The sequence below is a fragment of the Danaus plexippus genome, chromosome 28 (genome assembly GCF_018135715.1).
Source record: "Danaus plexippus chromosome 28, MEX_DaPlex, whole genome shotgun sequence".
NCBI lineage: Eukaryota > Metazoa > Arthropoda > Insecta > Lepidoptera > Nymphalidae > Danaus > Danaus plexippus.
In genome coordinates, this window is record NC_083556.1 from 3,495,156 (window position 1) to 3,522,583 (window position 27,428).

At 46.8% G+C, this 27,428-nt stretch overlaps 2 protein-coding genes across 7 annotated transcripts in view; both read left to right on the plus strand.

The window, feature by feature from the left end:
• The window catches only part of LOC116776354 (talin-1), a 43,414-nt gene extending 20,907 nt beyond the window's left edge, over window positions 1-22,507 (plus strand). The window contains exons 18-58 of one of the 6 annotated variants that reach the window (XM_061525206.1): window positions 283-407; window positions 619-720; window positions 3,045-3,215; window positions 3,625-3,826; window positions 4,050-4,201; window positions 4,339-4,458; window positions 4,702-4,812; window positions 4,992-5,219; window positions 5,415-5,533; window positions 5,643-5,787; window positions 6,015-6,211; window positions 6,280-6,531; window positions 6,634-6,799; window positions 7,005-7,097; window positions 7,330-7,567; window positions 7,696-7,829; window positions 8,055-8,372; window positions 8,541-8,695; window positions 8,951-9,094; window positions 9,340-9,473; window positions 9,556-9,668; window positions 9,770-9,928; window positions 10,013-10,173; window positions 11,256-11,358; window positions 11,433-11,563; window positions 11,700-11,832; window positions 11,936-12,059; window positions 12,336-12,500; window positions 12,617-12,807; window positions 13,261-14,985; window positions 15,871-15,987; window positions 16,369-16,539; window positions 16,827-17,016; window positions 17,237-17,367; window positions 17,716-17,832; window positions 18,114-18,323; window positions 18,490-18,668; window positions 18,899-19,051; window positions 19,127-19,384; window positions 20,202-20,382; window positions 20,549-20,689. In XM_061525206.1, coding sequence (XP_061381190.1) covers window positions 283-407; window positions 619-720; window positions 3,045-3,215; window positions 3,625-3,826; window positions 4,050-4,201; window positions 4,339-4,458; window positions 4,702-4,812; window positions 4,992-5,219; window positions 5,415-5,533; window positions 5,643-5,787; window positions 6,015-6,211; window positions 6,280-6,531; window positions 6,634-6,799; window positions 7,005-7,097; window positions 7,330-7,567; window positions 7,696-7,829; window positions 8,055-8,372; window positions 8,541-8,695; window positions 8,951-9,094; window positions 9,340-9,473; window positions 9,556-9,668; window positions 9,770-9,928; window positions 10,013-10,173; window positions 11,256-11,358; window positions 11,433-11,563; window positions 11,700-11,832; window positions 11,936-12,059; window positions 12,336-12,500; window positions 12,617-12,807; window positions 13,261-14,985; window positions 15,871-15,987; window positions 16,369-16,539; window positions 16,827-17,016; window positions 17,237-17,367; window positions 17,716-17,832; window positions 18,114-18,323; window positions 18,490-18,668; window positions 18,899-19,051; window positions 19,127-19,384; window positions 20,202-20,379 — 8,015 coding nt within the window. In that variant the 3' untranslated portion in view covers window positions 20,380-20,382; window positions 20,549-20,689. Of the gene's footprint in view, window positions 1-282; window positions 408-618; window positions 721-3,044; window positions 3,216-3,624; window positions 3,827-4,049; window positions 4,202-4,338; window positions 4,459-4,701; window positions 4,813-4,991; window positions 5,220-5,414; window positions 5,534-5,642; window positions 5,788-6,014; window positions 6,212-6,279; window positions 6,532-6,633; window positions 6,800-7,004; window positions 7,098-7,329; window positions 7,568-7,695; window positions 7,830-8,054; window positions 8,373-8,540; window positions 8,696-8,950; window positions 9,095-9,339; window positions 9,474-9,555; window positions 9,669-9,769; window positions 9,929-10,012; window positions 10,174-11,255; window positions 11,359-11,432; window positions 11,564-11,699; window positions 11,833-11,935; window positions 12,060-12,335; window positions 12,501-12,616; window positions 12,808-13,260; window positions 14,986-15,870; window positions 15,988-16,368; window positions 16,540-16,826; window positions 17,017-17,236; window positions 17,368-17,715; window positions 17,833-18,113; window positions 18,324-18,489; window positions 18,669-18,898; window positions 19,052-19,126; window positions 19,385-19,782; window positions 19,819-20,201; window positions 20,383-20,548 lie in introns of all 6 variants that reach the window. The other 5 variants (XM_061525207.1, XM_061525204.1, XM_061525205.1 and 2 more) reach the window with 5 other exon arrangements.
• Window positions 22,508-24,299: 1,792 nt separating this feature from the next.
• LOC116776309 (neuronal acetylcholine receptor subunit alpha-5-like) lies at window positions 24,300-26,561 on the plus strand. Its single transcript, XM_032669482.2, has one exon. It carries the CDS (start codon window positions 24,928-24,930, stop codon window positions 26,152-26,154), a length of 1,227 nt encoding a protein of 408 aa, XP_032525373.2. The 5' UTR covers window positions 24,300-24,927; the 3' UTR covers window positions 26,155-26,561.
• Window positions 26,562-27,428: the final 867 nt, after the last annotated feature.

The following is a 27,428-nucleotide window of genomic DNA, read 5'->3' on the forward strand; positions in this document are numbered from 1 at the left end:
TCACCTTATACCTTAGATTTAAAACACGCGCAGGTTTGACGTGCCATGAATTATTGTAAAGGGAGCTGGAGAACTCGTATTAGTAATGTGTTTCGGTTCATGTTCTCACAACTGTCCAGTACATTGTTAATCATGAGAAATTCGTTTGATCCCTGGGACTTTCAACGTCACCTGCTATTAATACTATGAGAGGTAGTCTGGCGCACACGCTACGTTTGTCTCCAGCTGCGTGCTCCTTGTTTCTCATTCGTTAATAGGTAACATGCTACTTGTTATCTCCAGGAGTCCAGATGATCGCTGCCCTCATGGAGGACGAGCACTCCGGGGACAACCTCCTGGACGCCACCAGGAAGCTCTGCACCGCTTTCTCCGACCTGCTGAAGGCGGCTGAACCTGACACTAAGGAGGTACTTAGAGATATTTTTAATAAAATGATATGCATTATAGATAAAAACTTAATAGAGATTGGAGGAATAAAGAAAATATACGAGATATTCAAAGATGACACGCACTTAAAAGAGCAGTGTGATTGTTTTAAATGATAAGATTTTAACTTTTTGGCTCTTCTACATTAATCTTTGAAGTTCACTTTTTAATGTAACTCTTCCTCCCCCCCAGCCTCGCCAGAACCTGCTGAACGCAGCGTCTCGTGTGGGCGAGGCGTCCACCGGCGTCCTGCACACCATCGGCGAGGAGACCGACGACGACAAGGAGACTCAGGTAACCTCCGGGGACCTGTACACCCCCTCCATATACACTGATAGCGGTAAGTTAGAGGACGACGGCATATACGAGGACGTCGACACCACCGACTGGAAACTGCTGGGGGTTATACAGGAGGAGTCCGACAGCGACTACTACAGGAGTGTCGACTACTGTAACACCTACTACAGGAACAAAAGGCAGCGGGAACACTCTGTATACGACACGCTCGACAAAACCTCGCTGAGAGCTGACACGCCGCCCAAACTACAACCGAAGAGGGTCGCCGACAAGATATACGACTTCAAAAAAGACTTCTCCAACCATCACTACGCTAATATAGACCACGAGAAAAACTCGGCGCTCGACAGACGGACCAAAAACGAAATTCTGAGACAGAAATTCTTCGCCGAATACAACAACGTCAACAAATGCAACAAAAATGAGTTCAATGACAAAATAAATAGACTGAACGAGAAGAAAGCAGGGAGTCAGGGCTGGAGAGACGGCGCGAAGACGGGGGACCGGGACAAGGCCGCGCTCAACCTGAAGCTGTTTGACCTGGAGAAATATAACAGAGTGTTGACGACCACTGAAACATACAGGGAGACCAGCGAGGCCAGCTTCACCAGCTTCACCAGCAAGACGCTGAACACTAAGGCGGACCACTCACACTCAGACACGCTCACCAAGAGGAGCGAGGCCTGCACCAGCACGCGGCGCACGGACCTGGACGCCGGCCCCCTGAACAACTCCGCGCCGACTAAAGGACAGACGGAGATCAGAATCACGTACAACCCGATACTGATGACGAGTCAGAAACACGGGGACGAGAGATGTCTCCCGGGAGACGAGGCCCGGCCCAAACTACAGCTGACAGATGTTTGGAGAGAAGATTGGTTGAACATACTGCTCTTACTGGCGTTCATACTCATAGCTGCAGCCTGGTTCATAGACTGGCTCCTGAAGCGAGTCTGCAGCGAGGACTGCCATCAGATGACGTGAACCTGTCCCCACACAGACACACAACATAAGAATCTCATCAGTATAATAATAAGGACGGTCCGCACGCGGAGTGTGGAGGGATGGTACCGCGGGGTGTTGAGTGTATTCCTAAATTATTAAACACTAAGGCTGTTAGTATTATTATAGCTGCGGAATCGCCAGAGCCGACCGAGCGCTCGTCGCTGGTCTGTTCTTGATTGGCTTCTTTGACTGAGAATGTTCCTAAACTTATTTTTTTCTATACATATATTTTTCGTCCTACCGTGGTTGTGGTACGTTTAGCTAGACGTTACTAGCGGGTACATAAATATTGTTTTGTCTCATATGTTTGTTATGGTACGGTGTGTCGTATATATTTTTTTGATAGCGATCTTTTAAACACTATGTTATTTTTGGATGTTTTTATTTGTATATACTAATTATAATATTAATCCGATGTTAACACCCGAATAACTCCGGACGACGCTTACAATATTCTGTAAGGATATATTTTCTTTATCTTTTATCTTTCGATATCTTCACTGTTTATTCATTATGTAACATCTGCAAAAAAATTATATACAGCGGTAACGCACCGGTTACTTGAATATATATTTTTTGTACTTGTTCTCTCTCTCGACGCCTCATTTTTGCCATTTTTTTTTTGTTAATACATTTGCTTTGTTCATACTCTTGATTTTTATTTACAACTAACTCTCAAGTGAATGTACTGACAAAATACTCAATGACTAATATACCCCCACCGTCCGTCGGCCCATAGAAGTGCTTGAAACGTAATTTTAACTTATTAATACAAATTTCCGGTACTTTACGGGCCAGTGATGTAAATAATGAGAGCAAGGAAATAAATGTGGGAGCTGAGAAATTATCAACGAGTATGTGTGTAACAGCTTCCTCTGAACACTGTCCAGACGAGATGAAAACAGTGCCATACATTGCGAAGGGTGGCATTTAATTGTTGGCATGTGCTGTCACATTTCTTGTCAGAAATGGTATTTTGTAAATATATATAACCTAACTCTGTTAACTTGACTCCTTCCATTCACTTCGAAACTAAAATGTGTATCATCTGTGGCTGTTTAATTTATAACATTTTGTTTTTGTAACTGGCAACTTTACAATATCATAGGGCAATCACTTATAAACGTTGTGGTTATCTGATCATTGTCATGATTAAATATTCTGGTCACTATGTAGATAATACATTAGTTGGGTTTAGGACTAGTGGCGCCTCCTGGTGTCGGTAGCAACGAAGTTACCTTTAATAAATAAAATGACTATGATCAAAGTGCTCGTGTCCAGACTGATGTTTTCACTCCCGTATCTGAATGTACCAGGACATCCTGCTGTCGCTGGCGAAGGCGGTGGCGAACACCACAGCGGCTTTAGTGCTGAAGGCGAAGAACGTGGCGGCGCAGTGCAAGGACGAGCAGCCGCTGCAGAACACTATCATCGCTGCAGCGACACACTGCGCCCTGGCCACCAGCCAACTGGTCGCCTGTGCCAAGGTCGATACATTGCATTTAATTATATCTAATACTAGTTTTTGTCCTTGACTTTGTCCGCTGCGTCTCCGGTTTTATGCTCAAAATAAATCAAGATAAAATGTATAATGCGCACTTAGCACATTATATATGTGCTGTAACCATCAGTTCCACCTACAGTCTGCTGCGTGACTTCATCTACAAGTAAACCTTATGACGCGTTCCGGCGCATCTCCGCGGAATGATAGATATATTATAAAATACTTATCATTCTAATAACTGAAATAAGTAATCGGAAAGTCGCATCAGAACCGTTCAGCTTATATAACAAGAAAGAGCTTAGAAACATAAATATTTACACAATGACTTTAAATATAAGATGATTCAAAACAAAGTGAATGAAGAAATCCTTAATATATATAATGTGCCGCAGGTGGTAGCGCCCACGCTTCACAACCCCGCCTGTAGGGAGCAGCTGACGAGTGCGGCGCGGCTCGTGGCTCAGGCTGTGGAGAAGCTGGTGTCTAGCTGTCAGCAGGCGCCGGACTCCGCCGCAGCTGGAGTGGAACAGCTCGTGGCCGCGGCGCAGAGGGTCACGGACGAGCTGGAGAGACTGCTGGCGCACTGTCACGTGGGTGAGTCATGGTCGTGGATGAACCTGAGGTGACCAGAGACAAGCTGCTTGACGAGGGTGTTCCTCTCTTTGCATAATAATGAAGGCTAATATATCTGGTGAAGTTCTCGCAGGATCTTAGAACTACACGTCTCCTTCCTATACACGACATGATGTGGTTGAAACACCATGCGATAGATAACAGCTAGATGTGTCTTAACTAACACCGATGCATATCGTGTCAGATCGTCGCGTCCAGACGTCGGTGGTGGAGCAGTCGGTGGAGGGCGTGGTGTGTGCCAGCGAGAGTGTCTCCGAGGCGGCCGACGGTCCCGAGATGGTGAGGCGGGCCAGGCTGCTGGGACAGGCCACCGCCCGACTCATAGCGGACATCAAGGTATACACTGCACTCACGTTCTCTATCATCCAGTCAAACTAAACCTCCTTCCAACTTTGTATAAAACACAACTATTTCGCATGTACCAATATATCTTCAAGTTTCGTTTCGATCATGTGAGGGTTCCGTTCGCACAGACTGAAGCTGAGAATCAACCTTCCGACTCCCAACGCAAGCTGCTGGCGGCCGCCAAGTTACTAGCGGACGCCACCGCCAGGATGGTGGAGGCGGCCAGGCTGTGTGCGTCACTACCACAGGTACACACACACACACACACACACAGACAGATAGAGAGAGAGGCACGTGTCTGAGATCAGAGTAGAGGAATCTTTAATACTAGTACAGGCACATTTGTTATCACCGAGAGTAACTCCAGAACTAGAAAAGATACTTCCTACATCTGTACACAAAAGTACTTTTTAAAATGATTCTCGGTGACATGACGATTGTAAAATAATGTGTTGTATTATACAATTTAAATATATATACATATACTACAGGACCGCGAGAAGCAGGAGAATCTGCGTCGTGCTGCAGAGGAACTGAAGATCATAGCAGCGGACTACGCCCAGCACCAGGCGGCGCCCGACAAACACAGAGCCAGGCTGGCGGTGAGGCATACACATGTGTAGTAGACGTAACGAGGACGCTTACTTACAAGGAGAGACGAGAGTTGAGCGAGGACACGACGAATAGTGTTGGGGCACAACCTGGCCTTACGTGTTGTAGGAATAACACATACTGATATATACATAGTGTATTGATTACAATATTATATTCATCGATCCAGGAGAGCGCCCGCCAGGCCGCGGCCAGCGCCACTCAGCTGATAACGTCCGCCCACAACGCCGCCCACTACAACAGCAACAAGTACTCCCAGGACACACTGGCCTCGGAGTGCGGCGTGCTGGAGCAGCAGTCGGCCAGGCTGGCGCGCGCCGCCAGGAGCTGGGCCGCCGCGCCCGGGCAGCCCGCCGCCAACCTCGACCTGCTGGCCGCCGCCGACGCCTTCCTGCAGGTCGGTGTTCAGTATGCATGGACAGAAACACGTTCTAAACACGCCCTATATAGCAGCTGTTGATGCTCGCGTCTCGTCGATTACAATTTTGCATAGAAAATAGATTAATACAAAAAAGTTTGCTCAATAAATTGACATTTTCCACTTATAATCATTCAACCTCTGTATGTATACTAATGTGTGAGTTTCTCTCAGCCGAGTGGGCACGTGATCCAAGCAGCCCGCGGCGTGCTGCCCACCATCAGCGACGCCACCGCAGCCAAACAGCTGGCCGACACCACGCATCAGTTCACGGCCAGCTGTGCTGACCTCAGGTACACACCCTGGCCTGGCCGGACACGGACGAAGACACTCAGGCAGACGTGTCTTCGATAGTGTTAGAGGAATATTTCATATCTTTATAGTGAACTTATCGTTCCAAAGGTCATCGGCGTCCCGCGCCCGTTCCAGCGGACGCGGCGGAGAGCTGGAGGCGGCCGAGCACGTGCTGCTAGAGCTGCAGGATGAGCTGGACCAGCTGGAGGCCGCCGCCAGGGATCTGGAACTGACGCCCGTACACGGACACACGGTAAGATCATACGGGATTTGATTCCCTCTGAGATACACGTACTCGTAAACTTATCCCAGGCTTCTTATAAACCAAATTTACACTTTATTTATTAGTTTGGAGAAGCCGACACTATACACAAAATTTTCCAATACAAATATTATTAGTTATTGAACGTATTGTTTATGGACATTATAGAAAAAAATGGATCGTTTCGTCGATGTAAAACTTTTGTGTATCCCCAACAGGCGGAGTGGGCGTACAGTGCCCTGCAGACGTCTGGGCGATCTGCGTCATCAGCGGGGGCGCAGCTGGCGGCGGGCGCCAGGCGAGGGGACGGCGCCGCCGCCGGACGGGCCGCCTCCGAGCTTGCCGCCGCCCTCAGGGACTTCACGCCGCCGCTCAGGGCCGCCGCCGCCGCCGCCAGCGAGACACACAGGCACAAGTACGGGAACACGCCCACACTGCCGACGCTCTGCCAAACATTACAATAACAAAACACACCTCCTCCAGGGTTCTGACGTGCGGCAAGCAGGTCCTCCAGTCCTCCCTGACCCTGGTCCAGCGGGTCCAAGCCCAGCTGGCCAGCGGAGAGACCGACGACGAGGAGCTGATGTCGTTAGCGCGCCAGGTGTCCCAGAACATAGAGCACACCGTGGACTCCGCGCCCGCCCTCAGGGAACTGGACGCCGCCCTGGACAGCATCGCACAGACTCTCGGAGTACTGGATATGGGAGAGTTCCCCACCAGCGACAGACCTTACAGGTGACATGAACCCATCGGCTGCAGCTTCACAACATTATATACGATATTATAACTCATACATAATCAAGTCTTAATACTAATAATAACATTATTATTTCCCAGTGAGCTTCAAACGGAGCTGAACTCGGCAGCCGTGGAGCTGAACTCGGCCTCCGCCCGCGTGGCCGAGGGCGGCGCCCCCGAGGCCCTGCCGCCCGCGGCCGAGGACTACCTCACCGCCTTCGACAGATTAATCGCAGTCGGACTCGAGATGGCGGGACGGACAGAGGTCGGCTTATATACATATGGTTTACTCAGTGGGATATGTTACGTGTAGGGAATTATTATTACAACAGATGTTGGTCTGTGGAACCTTTTCTGTTTTTATGGTATTATTAAGTGTACTAAACAATACATGTTTGAATGTTTTTGATCATGGCCGGGGGACTCTATGAAATGTTTTGTATTTGTTATAACCTTTTTACCTGTTCCAGGAGCTGGAGAGTCGCACGCAGATGATGGGATCCCTGAAGACGGTGACGGTGAACTCCTCCAAGCTGCTCATCACCGCCAAGTCTGTCAGCCAGGTATTGATACACTATCATCTCTTCATATACATACATACAGTAGACCAGTCCAGGAAATGGCCTGTAAGGAGCTCGCTCCCATAGAATATAGATATGTGAATATAGCTGTGAACCCCGCTTTGAGTCGTCATCTTAATAAGAAACAGCAGTAGACTCGTATACACTTTTATATCGATGGAGCACTTCGTTACACCCATCTGTGACGTATGAATCCCTGAATGTGTGTTCCCAGGATCTGACGCGACCCAATGCCAAGAACCAGCTGGCGGCGGCGGCCCGCGCCGTCACCGACAGCATCAACGCTCTGGTGGACGTGTGCACGGAGGCGGCGCCCGGGCAGAAGGAGTGCGCCGCGGCCGTTAGGAACATGCAGGCCGCCACGGCGCTCCTCACCGCGCCCTCGCAACCTCTCACCGAGATGGGCTACTTCGACTGTCTGGACGCCGTGGTCGACCAGAGCAAGATGCTCAGTGAGTACAACTGACGATGTCCTTGAGACTGATATGACTATGACACTAAACGATGCAAATGTCTTTGGAATGTCATCCGTATCCAAGTAGAGCAGGTTCTTATCACTTGATGTGTGTCGTGTGTGCAGGCGAGGGCATGTCGGGCATGGCGGGCGCGGTGAAGGTCGGGCCCGGCGCCACGGACCGCCTGTGTCGCTCCGTGGGCACCGTGGCCTCCGCCGTCCAGGGACTGGTGGAGTGTACCGCGCAGGCCGCTTACCTGGTACGTGGAACCTATAATTACTAAACTTATATACGAGGAGTACTATCCAGCTGTGAAACGCGTAATGATATATCAGCTGTAGACTTCAATCGAGTGTCCATGTTTTGTTTGTCATCGTAACTGTATCAGACCAGCATATATTATATGTAGAGCATTAAATGATCCCAGTAACGGTAGAAGCGATCTCTTGGATGTCTGTGTGTTGTAATCCATGTGACCGAGCAGGTGGCCGTGTCGGACGAGTCGTCGGTGGCGGGCCGCGCCGGCCTCGTGGACCAGGCACAGTTCGCGCGCGCCGCGGCCGCCATAGACGCTGCGTGCGCCGCCCTGTCCGCCCCGCGCGCCCAGCAGCAGCAGGTGCTGTCGGCCGCCACCGCCATCGCCAAGCATACGTCCGCCCTGTGCAACGCGTGCCGCGCCGCCTCCGCCAGGTGCACCGAGCCGCAGAGCAAGAGACACTTCGTCCAGGCCGCCAAGGACGTCGCCAACTGCACGGCCTCGCTCGTCAAGGAGATCAAGGCTCTGGACGCTGATTACTGCGAGGTCACTCGACTTGACGCTTGTCAATACGTTCTTAGTCAAATCATTCGATATTCTCTTTCACACCGAACATCCTCAGACTCGATCCTTCCAACTGATTGATTATTGACCATCCTCGCTGGACGCCTCTTAGAGCCAGTCGTTCTAAAATCCTTCGTATCATTTATGTAGGAGAACCTGTTTCGCTGTTCCTCCGCGACCCGGCCGCTCCAAGACGCCGTTCGTTCCCTGCGAGCCTTCGCGGACAGTCCCGAGTTCGCGGCGGTCCCGGCGAGGATCTCGCCGCAGGCCAGGGACAACCAGGAAGCTATACTGCAGTGTGGAAGGTAACGACACTGTCACGGAACTGGGCACCATTAGTACGGTTACGGCTTTAAGAACAGTCCGCGTATGTGTGTAGTCTGTAATCGGAACGGACTTTCACCACATAATATCATCTGGATTTATTGTGACGAACCCACTGCGCGATATAAGACTTTCATTATGTTCTAGTAGCAGAAATTGGGTATTGTTAAAGTTGTATATGTGTGTGTGTATGGTGTGAACCATCTCCCGTGATATTCACCGTAGTTATGTTCCAGGAGTATCATATCGGAGTCGTGCTGCATGGTGGAGGCCGCGCGGGCCCTCGCACTCAACTCCTCGGAGCGGACCCACTGGCACACGCTGGCCCATCACAGCAAGGCCGTGTCGGATACCATCAAGTCACTCGTCACCAACATCCGGTACACCACTAGACCACACCTCTTCAAACAAACAGTTTTTATAGAAGACGTCTTGCTACTCCTGTGCTGCAACATATCAGTAGTTGGAGCTTTCCTTGTAATCTTTATCTCGGAAACACTTGAAAGCCTTTTTCTCTTATATCAGTTTGTTCAGCGAGTTTAATTCTGGAATTCATAGTGATATAGAACTCGACGAGTTGAAACATAACACTGATATACGTATGTGGTTGTCTCTCCTCCCTCAGTGAGAAGGCACCCGGTCAGCGGTCGTGTGAGGCGGCGCTGCAGGTGATCGTCCAGCAGCAGAGAGCCCTGGACCTGGCCGCGCTACAGGCTGCTGGGATGGAGCTACAGCCACATGCCGGGAACACGCTGCAGGGTCAGACATACATACAGATGACACGAACAATAGAGGCAGAGGAGCCATTAATATTATTATAATATAATACGGTCTCTCGCAGGATTCTCCGAGCAGATTGAGAACAGTCTGGCGGAGATGATGGAGCGGATCGAACCTCTGAGGCTGGCCGCCAGGAGCGAGGCCGAGAACCTGGGACATGCCGTCACGCAGCTGGTGAGCTACACACACACACACACACACACATACTGTGTTCACGGGAGATAATGTACCACTGCTATTATAGATGCATTGTTAATACCTCTCTTCCCGTGCAGGTGTCGTACTCAGAGCCGCTGGTGAGCGGAACGTGCGGCGCGGCGTCTCACATGACGGACAGCGCGGCGCGGGACGTACTGCTGCAGCACGCCACCACCGTCATGGAGACCCTGGCGCTGCTGGTGACGGCCGCCAAGCAGGCCGCCGGCAACCCGAGGGTAGGGACAGCGAGCGTTGATATAGTAAGCTCATGTAGGCTACAGCCAACGTTCCTTATAGTAATCACGATGTGTCTGCGTCAGGCGGTGAGCGCGCACGGGGAGACGGACGCCCAGGCGAGCCTGGCGCGGTCCGCGCTGAGCGAGATGAGCGCCAGGGTCCGGGACCTCAGTCTGCAGGCCGGCGCTGTGGGCCCGCTCGTGGAGAGCGTGGCGCGGGCCGTGGCGAGACTCACCGAGCACAGGTCTGCACGTATATATATAATACACAAAATATTCGCTTTAATGAACACAGAACATGACCAGTATGTAAACAGTAAATAAATAGTGAGTCACACACGGAGACCGGAACACGCGGGCTGCATATAGAGGGGGCCACGGGTAGAAAAACCCGGGGTGCGGGGAGACGCGCCCAGGGAACGACGCGGGGCCGGGGACTGTTAGCGAGATGAGTGTGATCACATGAAAAACTATCTCTGTACCATTGACCTCATTGCTTTGATTGTCGTTCGACGAATTATCAATAAAACTATATCGTGACGTAAGCGAAGGCCAGAGAACTGGCCGGCTGCCAGGCGGCCAGGAGGAGAGACGTCCAGCGCTCATTATAGAGGAGGTATGACCAGCTGGGGAAGAAATCACCACACAAACATGTTCACTACGGACTTCATAGTAGAAACTACTTTAGACTCAATAAAAAAATAGGTAATCAACCCTTAAGATCCTCTGATGAGGGAAGTGACAGCCGCACTGGATAGTATAAAGATAATATATAAATATAACTCACTAATCATGACTTAAGGTTACATTAACGCTCCATGCATCAGTGTCGGCCGCGCGTCCGCCGCGAGCAGTCGTCTGTGCGGCTTGTCGTCACGTGGTAATCAAACGCATATCAATATTAACGGCGTATCCTATAAGTGCTCGCGGATATTAAGTTTATTTTCGGTCGTGAATAACCTCTATATATAGCACCGCTCCGACAGACAGGCTGAAGGAGATTCCAAGTCGCTCACTCTACACACACGGTACACAAACATACGCACATTATAAACTCGAACACTAGAGACATGCAACAAATAGTCACTGGTACAAAATATATGTTATATACAGACACTGATTACTGTCTCTCGCTGGACGTTAGGGGCGGTGATGACGTCACCAGACACGGTAGACCGGTGACGTCATCACACTTCGAACCTGGATGTGATTTGGGCTATAGTACTAAAAACATGTCGCCTACACGGAGACGGCACTTCATTTTCATATTAATAATTGATTGTTGAGTATAAATAAAAATGAAACTGATATAACGCAATGTTTACAGAATGTCGCTGATCGGCTCCTACGATGAGACGGACTCCTTCGTGGACTATCAGACCCGCATGGTGGGCGTCGCTAAGGAAATAGCCCACCTCGCCTCCGACATGGTGACTTAACAACTCAAACATTTAGAACTGGCTTTCATCTGGGAGACGCGTCTGTATCACAAATGTTGTTTCAGACCGCCAAAGCGGCGACGGAGCCTTCTCGCTTGGTCGAAGTCGGTAACGCGATGGTGGGCAAGTATGAGCGCCTGGCCACCGACAGCGTGGGCGCCGCCGCCACCACACCTAACGCGGACGTGGCCAGCAGGTCTGCCAGCATACTACAATCATAACTCGTCTTATAAATTTCTATATCAATTTTCCTATTCATAACAGTTTGATCTATATTCGTTAAAATATTCTGGGAGTAGTATACTTATATTGAGTCCTACCTCTACCTCCAGGATCCGCGTGTCAGCGGTGGAGCTGGGCGAATGTGTGTCGGAGTTGGTGCGAGCTGGTGGTCACTGTCGCCTATCAGCCACCGCGCTCAACCAGCGAGCTGTGGCCGACAACGCGAGGAAAGTCAGCGAGAAGGTAGGAGCTGTCTCGTTATTTACATATAGGATTTTTTCTGTTTATATCAATATGAAAAACAATTTATTTGTATACAAAATTTAATTTGTGCGTGTCCTCGCAGGTGGTGTCAGTGCTGAGCGCCCTGCAGGCGGGGTCTCGCGGGACTCAGGCCTGCATCGACGCGGCCGCCACCATCGCCACCATCCTGGGGGACCTCGACACCACTATACTGTTCGCCAGCGCCGGTCAGTGACTAACTCATACACGTAGACACCACTCCGACACACGCGCCCTGAGTAGTTCAGCATTGTATATAACAATGCTACAAAAGAATGAACGGCTTCACTCAAAACAAATGTTTATATAGTCTTATAATATTTAAAAGGAGAGCTGTAAAAATATTTGAAAAATTAAGATCTCTTCACTGGCAAATTAGTCCCGAATCGATGAACGACTCACTAAAAATCCTTTTTGTACAAACATCTATCCTATATTGTCTAACTTGTGATATCGATGTCCAGGCACGCTCCAATCTGACAAGCCAGGTGACACGTTCTCCAACCACCGTGAGGGTATCCTGAAGACCGCCAAGACCCTGGTGGAGGACACCAAGACGTTGGTCAGCGGAGCGGCCTCCAGCCAGGACCAGCTGGCCAGCGCCGCCCATAGTGCCGTGGATACCATCGGTGAGGGGAACTGTCCATATAAAGCATTGACAAACGCTTGTGTGGAGATCGTCATGATATTAAGGAAAAGTACTTTGCTAAATTAATTTGTTCACTGACATGAACGCTGCCCGTAGTTCAACTGTGCAGCGTTGTGAAGGCCGGTGCGGCATCGCTGGGTGCGGGCGGGCCGGAGCCGCAGGTGATGGTGCTGCACGCGGCCCGGGACGCCGCCGCCGCCCTGAGGGACCTCGCCGCAGCCACGGCCGCCGCCTCCGGGAAGCACGTCACCAGCCCCGACATGCAGAGGCTCAAGCACGCCGCAAAGGTAGGACATGATCGGTGTACTCCTACATTGATCTGACGGCGACGGAACTTCTCCACTTACATAGGATTTAAAACCCGACTTACCAGTTGGCCGTAATATTATATAATTTTTATTTGATAATAAATTATTAGTAACGCTATATTAAATTAAATTTTATGGACATTTAGAATACTAGACATATATATTTTTTTTAAGTAAAAATTTTTCGTTAGTCCCTCTCTGTGCCAGTTTTCTAGTTTTGTCTTGTCTGCTAAAGCGTTACATTGTTGCGTGATCTCAAAACAAACAATCAATATAGGAGTATTCCATGTAGCACACTCGTAGCGCCCCTACTATGAGTTCTATGACCAAAACTGCGATAGTTTTCGTAACAGAAGCCATAGTATGTGCGGTGAGCTGTTTGTTTCGTGTCCGTCTGTGACCGTGTCTCGTCAATATTGGGCTTTCTTGTAGCGGCTGTCGGACAAACGTTGGAGCCTGCCTCTCAAACCTGACACCCTCCCGCGGATCAAACGGCGATCGGTACAGATCAAGGATTATAACTCGTGCGATTCAGAGACAGACATGTTTCAGTCCGACCAGGAGGACGAGCTGGTCAGGCTGCTGGACTACTCCAGCCACGACGATGACGTCTCCCCTACCATATTCCACGACAGCTGCGAGGAGCTCATTGCATACTTTGAAAGTAAAATGACCGAAGTTCCAAAGAGAGTCCCCAATGATGACGTCAACATACGATACAACTTAGCCTCCAGAAATAGTCTGTTCGACATGGACTGGCGGGTCCTTAAGTACGGTGAGACTATATTTTTGGGAGAACTACGGAAATTGGTCGACTTATGTCTAGAGTTTCTAGATAAAGTTGAGAAAAGACGAAAGAGAAAAGCGGAAGCCGTAGATAAAGCCAACTCTGATCTGGACAGTGAAATGAAAAGGTTATCGCAGGTCATAGTCGATCTAGATTTCCAAAATTTGGTTTTGGACAAAAATGAAATCAACGTCAACAAACACACGGCTGCCAAACCCGTAGTAGAGAAACCGAAGTTAAAGAGTCCCACATTCAAAGTTAAAAAAGTTAAAACTATCAATTTGGCCATTAACTTGGAACCAGACGTTGAATACGTTGACGATGGTAAGGAAACTCCAACAAATGACGTGAAGAACGATGTGGATAAAAAAGCGGACAATAAGAAACAGTTCTGGGACATGTTCAAGGATGACAGCGAGTGGTGGAAGGAACTGGCCAAGAGGAACTTGGAGAAAATGAAAGAGACCAGGCTGGAACTAGAACGATTCAGCGGGCACGAGCTGGGGCTGGGAGAAATAAAGACAGAGATAGACAAATACACGAGAGAGAAAGAGACGCTAGAGAGTTTCATAGAAGACATCGACAGCTCCCAAACGTGCAACAGAGACCTGGAGTATGACAAGAAATATGAAGAGATGGTCCTCAAGCTCATACAGTTCGCCAAAAAGGACTTCGTGTTTAAAGGATTCGATCCTCTCATAGAGAAACTCAAACATCTCTCGAACATTCAAGTAGACGGACGCCACAAAAAAGTCCAAATACGTGACATCTTGGATGTATACTCAAAGATAGATATATCCAAATATACTTACGAAGAACTGTGTCTCCTGGAGAGATACTACAAGGAAGTAATAAGAAGATATAAAATGGAAACCAGAGGGAAAGAGAACGAAACAGACTTAGAGCGAGAAGACACGAGGTCAGCACCTCCGGACTACAATAGAAGGGTCATGTTGAATGTCAACTCTCAACAGAATCACGACAGCAGCAACAAGCGACACACGACCAACTCGCTCACAAGAAACAGTATCTTAAAGAAGTCTAGACACAGCCGAAACAGTCTAGAAATATTGGACCTGACCCGCACCTACCCCATGGAATACTACGCCAACAACTGGTGGAAAATATACGAGGATGTGCTAAAGAATCGAGAACAACGGTTCGGGAGCATCGATAACTGGTGGAACTACTATGAGAGTATGTTGAACGGCAGTCACAGTGACGGAGACTCGAATACGATGCAGGCTATGATCAGACAGAGGAGGAGGAGACCCACCAGCCGGATGGAGGAACAGCTCCGGATGCTGGAGGAAGTACAGCACTCGAGGTTCAGGGAGAGCGAGGGCGTGGAAACCGGGGACAAGGAATCGGTCAGATATACACCAGATACTGATCAGCACGACGGCATGGCGCTTTCCATCGACGGGTGTCTGACACGACTGATCGAGTTTCATATATTTACGTGTTCTCCGACTCGGAGACAGTCGCCCGCTCTGCCATGCTTCGAGGCGGTCCGTTGTCTTTCGCATCCGCCGTCTATTCAATGTATAAAGGTTTCCAGTCGGTCCGTAAATATCTGAAACTCGTTCATGATTCATGCGCTTGTGATGCCACGTCTATCGCTCGTCTTTCGCTCTTCGTTCATCGGATATTCATGCGATGTTTTAAGTTTTGACGTATTTTGTGTGACTCAGTTGTCCCTCCGCGACCTGTACCCCAACTTAATTCCTTTTTAATATCTTTGAATCCTCTAATATATTAATGTGATAAATAGTAATATTAATATGTGTATAAATAGTGTATGTATAACACGATGTAGTCCTGTAGATGAACAGAAGTCGCTGACGTTGAGAGAACCGAAAGTAACGTCTCAGCCGACCGACGAAGTGCACCTCGACAGTAACTCATCCCCATGGCTTCCATCATCACTTTCCTGATCATTTTCAGCGATCATAACCCGGACATGATGGAGCAAAGCCACAAGCTTTTAACCGACTTCGAAAGAGGTTGTTGTCACAGCGAAGCTTTGAAAGTCCAATATTGACGTACAAACAGCTTTATATGTATGTATGTATGTATCTATGGTTGGAAGCTTATGGGTTTCCCGCTGCGGCATGCTTCTTGCACTGGGTGGTATGTTTAATCAATGTTTTCTGTCAGCCTTAACTCGGTCGGCAACCCTAAGCTTTTGTAACTGACGACGGAGTCTCGGATCTCGTTACTGACGCCAGGCGTCCTGGTGTGTGGTGTTGCAGGTTATGGTGACCAATGTGACGTCATTGCTGAAGACTGTGAAGGCGGTGGAAGACGAACACACGCGCGGCACCCGAGCACTCGAGTCTACCATCGAAGCCATCTCCCAGGAGATTGAGGTGAAAGAGATTCCTAGAGAGGCGTCTATACTCTACATATTTATATATAGATATTTTGTTTGATAAATAATTACTCTTGCAAGAGTTGAACGGTCGGCCGGAATACTGATTGCATTTAAGGGTAGATCCATATAGTATCTTTCCAAATTACATGACTTTATTTTTTATTTCCGACTATGTGTTTATTTTCTCTCATATAAAATTTGGAAATTTTCAAAGCAAGAGTGTACAGCTTATTATATTGAGTTTTCCACCTGCGGCTTTATTTGCACTTACCTGTGGTAGTCCAGCACTATCCAGGTCTTAAAAAAAACATGAAGCCTGTTTAAATAACCCTATACTCGGCCGTGGGCTTCTTGGTCATGTTACCTCGTGGTCCAGATGCTGTACACGCCGGCGTCATCTCCATCGTCGGTGGAGGAGCTGGTCCGCTGCGCTCGCCTCATGACGGCGGCCACGGCCCGCGCGGTCGCCGCGTCCGGCCAGGACCAGCTGACGGCCGCCGCCAACCTCGGCCGGAGAACCGTGCTGGATGTTCTGGCAGCGGCCAGGGTTAGTACGGGAGTACAAATTTTAATATAGCTTCATCTACAAATTAGTTTCTGCGTAAAAGTTACCTAGTACTACCCTCTACTTTGCGGTAAACAATAATACCTACCGACTTATTTTTGAATTTTATTTCATATTTCGTTTGTAAAAATTATAAAAAGCCTTGATTATTTCTTATAATACAAGTATAGGATAATATCACAAGTTACCCAATTTCCTTCACTTTGAAGCTGATCTACACACTCCGGCGTCTCAGTTCCTATAGTATACAACTTTATATCCTATGTCAGGGTGCGGCCCAGACGGCAGAGACGGAGGAGATCAGGAACCGTACTCTGGAAACCAGCAAGGCGATGGCGGAGGCCTACCGCGGCCTTCTGGGAGCCCTGCTGGCCTCCGATAGGTCTCAGCTGCCAGAACTGTCCCGCAGGGTCGCCCTGGCTGTGGCCGACATGTTAGCCGCCGCAGAACTGCTCAAGGGTACGACAGCATATACCTGATGTTACTCAAATACCGCCTGGAATTATAATAAATTATGCTCTTCATCACAAGTAAAAAAAAAGCTGTTTCTTTTGTAATGCGTCTGTCTTTTCTGACAATGTATATTTTTTGACTTATCCAAGAGAAACTTCTTAGTATTATATTTCTTCAGTCATATCTGTGACGCATATAAATTAATACGATGCCGTCCATCCCCCAGGGTCGGAATGGGTGGACCCCGCGGACCCCACGGTCATCGCGGAACAGGAGCTGCTGGGGGCCGCCGCCTCCATCGACGCCGCGGCCCGGAAACTCGACGCCCTGAGACCCAGAGTGGCTCACAGCGCACAGGTTATAGATCTCGATATAAATAGAACGATGTGTTTGTAGGCCGACCCGACAGGCGAGAGATGTCGAAATAAGAAGAAGAGAACAGCGACCAGCGCTCCCGATGATGATAATGTCGTTGTGTCGGTGAGATATGTTTGATATTCTTGGTTGTTTGTGCATCACCCGGGAATCAAACATATTACACATCGACCGCGGCGCCGCCTCCGCCGCTGAACACGAGGGACACGCCGCCCCACCACGACATTTAATCATAGACTGTTATTGCAATTATATGTGTGTGTTATAAGCTGTTCAGTTCTAGAACATTACCGAGAGGCCGTCATCGTATAATGTGTGTTTGTCCTTCAGACGGATGAGAACCTGAACTTCGACGAGATGATCCTGGAAGCCGCCAAGTCGATCATAGCGGCGACCTCCGCGCTGGTGAGAGCCGCGTCCGCCGCGCAGAGGGAGCTCATAGACCAGGTGACACACAGCACACGGTTGACCTTATCAGAGTTATATCCATGTTGTATCACTGAATTATATTGACTTTATTTTTCTTATAACTGTTTTAAAACTATTTTAAATATTTTTTGCTGTTTTTCCTCTTGCTAATGGTCGTAGTGAAAACATATATAATATATTAGTTCCTGAACCTCTGTGTGTTATCGTGAACATTATCTCGTCGCGATGTGTTGTATGATACCTCTATTTAAATGCAATTTTCCTCGAATCTGTTGTGAATATGTACGTTTGATACCCAGGGGAAGGTGGCTCGTCGTCCGACCTCGTCCTCCGACGACGGTCAGTGGTCGGAGGGCCTGGTGTCCGCGGCGCGCCTGGTGGCGGCGGCGGCGCACGCCCTGGTGGAGGCGGCCAACGCCCTGGTCCAGGGTGCCGCCACCGAGGAGCGACTCATCAGCAGCGCCAGACAGGTCGCCTCCTCCACCGCACAGCTCCTCGTGGCCTGCAAGGTAACGCGACACACTACCAATAATGACGTATTTAATTTTATATCACTCACGATCATAATTATTGACAATCCTCTGTTCTATAATAATCCTATTTTAGTCAGGAAACGTATTAAATACACTACATTATTGAACACGTTTTAAATAAAAGGTACGTTGTATGTTACAGGTGAAGGCAGATCCAAGCGCTGAGAGTACGCGTCGTCTGCAAGCCGCCGGGGCGGAGGTGATCCGCTCCACCGACAACCTGGTGAGGGCGGCCCGCGACGCCATCACTAGTGACGACGAACGCAGCCTCGTGCTGAACAGGAGGATGGTGGGCGGCATCGCGCAGGAGATCGACGCTAGGTGGGTCATACACTAATAATCTGCCTCCGCAGTCACTTTACACAATACAGTTCCTTAACAAATATTATTTAATGGCTTCCCATCACCCTCTCTTCATTTTCCGTCTTCAGATCTGGTATTAAGAAAGTCACCTGGACGTTTGATTGTTCGTAATTATCATGACATAGTATGGGAGTCAAGAAGTGCAGTCATATAATAATTGTTCTGATACCATCGTCATTATTTCCCAGGTCTGAGGTCCTCCGCATAGAGAAGGAGCTGGAGGAGGCTCGCGGTCGGCTGACGGCCATCCGCCAGGCCAAGTACAAGTTACGAGACACGTCCGGAGAAGACACGGACACCGACCAGCCGGGGTACTGCAGTGACGGCACGCTCAACAACAGGTCAGCACAGCTCGTTAATACTATATCATACATTATATATATGTACATATTTCTAACTAATGATTGTTGTTACAGATTCAAAACGCCCAACAGCAGTTTCAACACCACCTACAGTCCGAACAGCAGCTACACCCAGAACACCACTCACAACACCACCCAGAACACCACACAGAACACCACACAGAACACCACCCAGAACACATCACAGAGTCACAACATCAGCATCAATCAGAGTTACACTCAGAACGGCGTGACGCAGGACAAGAGTCCGTCCTTCACCAGCTTCAGACCCCAGGACGACACGCCCAAGAACTACGAGGGGTTCACCACACGGTAAGGCCGCCTCGGGGACAGGACGCCACATACGTATAGAATTAACAGAGCTTAGCTGAGTAAACTATTAAATTAGATTACCTCCGCGACCTTCAGCCTCTTAATGTTTTAATTCTTAACAAAATAGAAAACAATCTAATCCTCTGCTTCTCTTTCACGCTGCCGGACAGACAAGTGCCTTCTTAGAATAAGCTACGCTAAGTTACTTTAAGGAATATGTATAAGACAAAATTGTTGTTATGGACTAATGTTATCGGCGTTCACGTTAACTGAGAGTAACGGTCGGAAAAAATGTTCCGACGCCTGCTCTGAACGCTCCCGGCGCATGTAAGGCCCGGACGGCTCGGGTCGGGGTTCAGAATGTGTTTTCTAATTTGAGGCAATTTACTTCATTACAGAGTTAGAAACAGCAATGACAGAACGACGACTGATAAGTAAGTCGTCTAAATACACGCCGGCCGCGGCATGGCAGTGTGTTGTGAACGGATGCCGCTTTGTGATATAGCGCGTGTTGATGATGCGAGCGTCGTTCTGTACATATTATTGCATTAGTTTGATATTTATATATATATATATGTGTATGTATGTATGTATGTCGCTTGTTCATGAGGTCATCTGGTGAAAACCTTGAAGTACGTCTATATTTGACTGTTATAGTGTAGTGACTGTTCCGAGTAGATCTAAAACCGATAGATGTGATGGCTGTTAACTGAACCTTATGATGATCTGTATACTAAAAATAACTAAAGCCAGCCGGCTCTTCACAGCACTAACATGTTTAATCGATTTCTGTTATGCATGCGGGTGATTAACGTAGCGATAGGACAAGCATGAGTGAGGAGCCCGTAGTCGTCAAGTCCTTACACCTGCCCCAAGTGAAGATGGCTCACCTCGTCACCGACGAGACGCAGAGGATATACTACAGGCGGCCGCCGCCCCCGCCCCCGCCCCCGCCCAGGCGGATACACAATAAGTACGGAGAGGACGCTAGCTAAGGGGTTCGTTGCTTTATTATAGGGATAGGGACCGAGCACTAGAACGATAGAGCAATACAGCAATAGAGCCTTCGATGACGACTAGGGGCCTATCATTCTTAACGCATGGCACGGCTAACGGTTTTGGGCTTCCCATGCGCCGACAGCCTGATGACTTGTGTGCTTTCAGTTACGAGACACGACTGTACGACACGCCGCGGACCTTGAACGAATATTACACCAAAACGGACGAACGACACCACGACACCACCCAGACCCACCAGGCCCACCAGTCACACAAGGAGCAGAGGTACGGGTACGAGGACGCCAAGGCGCCGATGAGTCCCAAGTTTAACGCCAGGGACATGAAATTCGATGAGAAGGAACCGATTTACTCCACGCTGAAGAAGCCGACTTCGAGCCTCGACGGCATCGGTCAGAACTATAGCGAACACCATAAGTCCACAGAAAAAATACCAGGAGGCACCAAGCACTCGGAGTACACTATAAAGAGCGAGTCTTATCAGAGCTTCCCGAAAACGGAGTTCTTCAAGACGGAAACGAGACAAGAGGTCAAGTCGCCTTTCGCGACCTCCACCCCCTCCAAGTTCGACAGACCGGAGTTCCCCGACTTCCCAAAGACCACCATGGAGGTCGTCAAGGCGCCCACCCCAGACTATGACAGAATCTCGTCCCCCTACGGAAAGGAAGTCCACAGCTACGGCGGACCTAATTTCTTCGAGAAGACCACGACCGAGGTCAAAGAGATACCGAACGGGACCCAGAAGATAACCACCACCAAGATATACAGCTCGTCCCCCGTCAACCTCACCACCACGAGCACTAAGTACGAGCCCGTCAAGCTGGACGGCATCGACGAGCTGGCCAGGTCCTTCGACAACGACTCCAAGTACAGCACTCTGGACTCGCGCTTCAACACCCTGGAGTCTAAGATGAGTTCGGACACCAGTCGCTCGTTCATGAGGCCCTCGGAGTTCCAGGCGGCCGAGTATCAGACCACCTCCGGCGTTTCCCACACCAACGCCTCTGATCTCATGAAGGAGATCGACAGCATGGATCGGAAGTTCTCCAAGCAGACCATATCCTCGGAGATCATCGAGAAGAAGTCCGTCATGACCAGCTCGCACAAGTCGGAGACCAGCTCCACCTACACCAAGAAGTTCGGCAACTTCTAGACGGCGTGGGAGGCCCAGTGTGACTCCACTCGAGGAGGAGGAGGGTCGCGGGCGGCGACATGTATACATGCATGAAGTAGTGTGACGTTGGTAGTGTTAGGAACTAACCGCCGGTGCTCTTAGACGTAGGAAGGAATGTGCCTGAGAGATGAAGTAGGAAACTATTATAAATATATACAAATATATGAGATTTTGATATACATTAATATATAATCCGCCATGAATTCACAAAGTGCTAATCCCTCGGGAGCCTTATAGTGTAGGTGTAAGGTATGTGTAGAGGTGTTAGGTGTAAAGAATCCGCGCCCACTGCCGCTCGCTCCGATCACGCGACGCTCCCCTGTGTCCGGCGATACTCCGCAACAGACGGACGGGTCACCGACACATGGAAGGGTTTCAGCTCGAAGAGTCGAAGTCAGTGCCATAATGATCGGAGTGAGAGCAGTCGGTGAGGTCGTACCCTTAATGTAAGATGGAATTATTATTACGTGTATGTATTAACACTAGCGGTAAGGTACGAGTTCACGCTCGCCACGGGACGCCACACTGACCGCGCCTCGGCCGTGCGTGGCGAGGCGCGGTCGGACTGTCCTGTACATATTATATATATTATATATTATAACGAAGCTTCGGAACGTGGAAGATTCGTTCTGGCAACACGGTGTCTTAAATAGATTAGACGGCTCTGTTAGAGTCTCGTAGAGTGTAGAGGGACCTTTATATTTATAGTATAGTATATTTCTCGTACTACCGTCTCGCGGCAACTATTTATAACGTCATATTAATCTCAGTATGTTAAACCAAATAAGAATAATTAATTTTCATTTTATAATACTTTTTATATCTTTTGGACTATTTTTATTGTTTTGTTATAATTATTAGAGATTCTATTGCTCCGTCGCAAGCAGCTCCGGGGCATTCGGCTTACCTTGTAATAAATGTATTACTAATTATATCTGTATTTTATTTCCCTCATTTAACCTCGCCACAGGTCAAAATTAAACTTTTATTTCATAGAATATTAAGTGACTCATACGAACAGCATTTCCCGCCAAAAGCATCTGTCATTGTCCTTATAGTCTAGGAGTCATCACAATACATATTTAAAAACATATTTGCCTTAACATTCGACAAAAATAAAACAGATCTTTCATAGATTTATGGACCTTACTTTATTAGGGTGACGAAAATTTAAGGATATAAAAGAAATAAAGGGTTTTATATGAATGAAGTGAAGCAGAGATAGGAAATAACGTTTAAATTGAAGTGGTGTTTAAATTGGTTACAATCTTAGTTGATTCATAATGATCCCATATATAATACTAATCGTATACCTGTATATTTGCTTGTTTGTTACATTTTAAAACTTTAATTACTTTTTATAAGAAAACCCCGTTATCCCTATTAACATGGCCACCATAATAATTTCTTCCATGTCCGATACGTAACACAGAGAGATTGGACTGACGCGGTCTGCGAATGCATACCATGTGGATCCGCAAATATGATTCATGAAAAGGCTTGATATTTATAATGGAACAGTTGCATTAAAATAATCGGAATAGAATGTATGGACTTCCTGAAGTTAATATAAATTTTAGTTAAAAATCGTCAAGTCCGAAATTTCGCAACTTTACAAAACACATTTTCGTAATATTAGTGTGAGCTTGGAGAATCACAAACACTTTACAAAAATATTCGATCAGTCCGATTAGTTCAAAAATAGTATGAAAGCTGTGGTACAAAACGCTCCGTGCTTTTCTCATAACAATACTAATATTTTCCGCCTACTGTTATTGTTAACGTAAAAAAATATTTTTTACTTTACTTTTTAGTTAGGTTAATAAGAAAAGCATGGTGTTAGTTTTCTTTTAACTACATTTTCACCAGTAAAGCACTCTCACTTACTCGCACCACTTTATTTTCAACTTTAACTAACACTTAGTAATTTAATAACCTTCCTCCTGGACAGCTCTCACACTACTGTCTTCACCACCAACGTCTCCGAATATATGTAAATGTTTTTCGTGAAGTCATTACATTTACTCTTAATTTTAAATAATAAGTTACGATGATTATTAGTAGTAATTCAAATAATCTATAATCATTACATAAGTTTCGTAATAAATTATTAAACCAACTAAACTTTATATTGCCATTTAAAATTTAAAGAAATCATAATTGAATAACATTGATTACAAAATGGTTACTGTTCAAGTTTGTGTTTTACTAAAACTTACAAAATAACTTATCTTCACATATCACAAATCACGATACGAATTCACATTTACTATTTTTCAATACAAGTCATAAAACAAACAAATTTTGTTAAAGAAAATACTAACGCCTTAACATCGCTTATGTCACATCTACCCTCTGAACTCTAAAGTAAAATACCTATGAAACAACTACCCTTTATAATGGTTATAAATGTCGTTGCGCCGACATTATACATATACTATATACAAGAGATTTCCACCGATATAGTGACTCATCACGAGATCTCCGGAACCATCATGATTTGACATTAGTGAGGACCATTCCTTACGAGTAGAGGTCAGCTGGGGACGGGTTATGAGAATCCTCCAGCAAAGAGTATTGCCGGGAGTCAGCAGAGACTAACACCAGATCTATAACACAGCTCCAGCATGTCTTACACGCGGTGGGAAGCTGCTGTGTGATGTAGAGATTATCTGTGAGTGAAGTCTATACTAACTCATCCACAATAAAGATGGCGGCGGTTTGGGTTAACAATGAGAAGTTTAAATTTCTGTATTTTATGACACGTGAAGCGGACGGATAACGGCTTGTATATATATATATTAACTTTCGAAACTGACATTAACAATAATTATAGTGTTTCGTTAAAGTCGAAATATTTACAGCATCATAAGGGAAAAATAATGACATCACTCGGGAACCCACCGAATGCCAATACATGAGGACAGCGACACAGTAGGGAAATGTGGAACGAAAAAAGTATTATTATACTGTAAAAGACAAACACACACCGACTGAAACATTCACCTACATGTTACTGAATAAACTCAAGTACTCACATACCTGGCGTCGTTACCGAGATTGTCTTAATATAATATTTGAATTGTATTTAGCAAAATTATAATAAACATTTTAAACACCGGCTATAACATATCGGCATTCACTGACTGCTGGCATTTCGTATGCTAACAGTTCTATGAGTAGATATTGAAAACAACAAAAGACCATTAAAAAATGTCGACAGATATACATCTACACGACACCGAAGCCAATCCAATTCAGGTAATAGCGCCAGTCTCCGAGCGACTGTCAGAGCTACGTTCTAACTCGAATGTAAATTGTCATTCGCTCCATCAGTGTCGCTTCCGATACGATGTATGTCGGTACGTTTGTGTGGTTCCTGTCCACTCTCCTCGTGTCTAAGGCTGACGGCGACTGTCCAGCTCGTCAGGCAGACCCTCACCACGAGATACGCCTCCACATGAACCTGTCCTGCGCCTCCGACAACAGTTACCGGCCGGTCAAGGATCTAGAGTCCGCCGTCGACGTCAGGCTCAGATTCGACCTCAAGTATATGACCTTCGACGACGACAAGGAGACGGTCACCGTGGTCAGTTGGGTCGTATTCAATTGGAAGAATGAGTTCTTGACGTGGAACGCGAGCGACTACGGCGGCGCCCAGGAGGTCCAGATGGAGAGTTACTCCATGTGGTCACCGATCTTCACCTTACTGAACGCGGACGTGAGCGTGTACACCCCGGGCAGGGTCTACACTACTTGTTTGATCGCCAGCGACGGAGCAGTGACTTGTGTGCCGCAGTTGACACATACGGGGCTCTGCAGCACGGCGCTGAGGAACTGGCCTCACGACCGAAGGAACTGCACACTGTACTACACGTCGTGGATGCAGACGGAGGACAAGGTCAACCTGTCGTTCCACGAAAAGGATCCCGTAGTGTTCCAGGACTTCCAAAGCGCGCCCGGCTGGAGACTCCTGGACATAACACACGCTCGCCTCCCGGGCCAGCGGACCTGTTGCCCTTACAATGATCCCGTGTTGACGATCTCCTTCATCTTAAAGAGGGAAGCTGCGGGTCTCGCGGCCACGGTGCTCATTCCCTCTGTGATCGTAGTGCTACTGACTTGTTCCTCTCTTCTGCTAACAGCCAGCCTTAAAACCCGACTCTCCTTGCTATGTTTCGGTCTGTTCGGACACTTCGTTCTCCTCTCTCAAGTCTGTTTCCTTCTGCCCACATTCAGCTCCGAGACTCCTAGCATATTATTGTTCATCCGGCACTCCATCTTTATAACCTTGCTCTGTGTTTGGGAGACTTTAGGGATCATGTCTCTCATTGGCAAAGTGTCTCCGGCTCCCGGTTGGGTCGTGTCCGCGAACAGCTCGCTGATGAATGGACCGGCCAGGTATTTAGTGATCAGTGAGTTCGGTGCGTGTGCGAGCGGAGAGGACAGCGTCCCTGATGACGGACGAGCCAACAGAGAGTGGACGAAGCTCGCCAACATTGTGAACAGTTGTGTGTTCACTGGGTGTGTTTTACTTTACTCGTTATTAATATTCATTAACTTTCCCATCGACAGTTAAAGATCATTTCACGGTATGTTTATTTTAAACTTGGTCGTCATCGTTTCAATGTCCCCTCCTGTAGTATCGTACCTACGAGTTTCCTTGTATTTCACTCCCACGCGTACTTAAGATGCTTCCTCCTTAAACACCGACTAAACGTCCAATTCATGCTTAACTCGTTGATCGCGTAGTCACTATTCAAAGGCGCCGTTCAAAGATGTCTTTAATATTCACCATTACACGTTGTTTGTATATTTTTAAAAAATATATTTTATAAACAAGAGTTAAGAGTTAATACAAGTGTTATAGTATAAAAAAATTGTTTTAATCTTTTAATTTTTTAAATCTATTTATTATAATATCTAGTTTAAAATGGGATACATTTGTTATTCATATTGAAATATAATATTTTAAAATATTTAAAATGTTTTAATTTATGTAATGCAATAAACTATTTATATTGAACTTTTCGAGAAGTACCTAACAATAAGGTAAAGTGAACAAAAAATTAAAAAGTCTGGTATATAAATAACTGTAAAAAGTAAAAACTACTTATTGTAATTAAATTAAAGTAAATAACACAATAACTATCAAGCTTTGTTTGTACATCACAGTCTTACTGAGTGTTGTCCTTTAAAAAACTTCAAGACAATTCAAGTTCATCAAACGATCTAATGTCGTTTATAATTCCCGATAGCATTAGACCTTTCGAGTATTAATTGAAGGATTTTTTAAAGTCAGTTGTCAATATTTAATTTTATCTAAGGCCCCACCAATTTAATTAACGGGTACAAAAAAGTTAATGTGTTAATATAAATATTTTAAGAGTCACACTACACAAGCGGATCTAACGACATTTAAACAGTTACTTTTGTATACAAATATATTTGTATTTTGGAATAATGACAATAATTTCTTTGAAATATTAAATTTGAATACATAAAGTATGCGTGTGTGTGTGTGTGTGCGTGCTCGTGTGTGTGTGTGTCTGTGTGTAGGATTCACTGTTTTATTATTATTATTCTACATGATATATTTTTTTTTCATGGTCTTAATCAGATTCATCCTCGTGAATAATGAAAATATAAAAGTTTCTATGTGAGAAAATATTTACAGTTATATACATACGATCTAAGACTGAATTTTAATTGAATTGTACTTAATATTGATATATATCATTAACTCATAAAAAAAAATTTTTGTAATAAATTAATTAAACTATAATTATTTTATTTAATGATTTGAGTGATAATAAATAATATATAATAACAAACACAACGTCAACAACTGGG

Excerpts from the sequence above, each read along its gene's own strand:
- LOC116776309 (XM_032669482.2), top strand. The coding sequence starts at position 24,928 with ATGTATGTCGGTACGTTTGTGTGGTTCCTGTCCACTCTCCTCGTGTCT.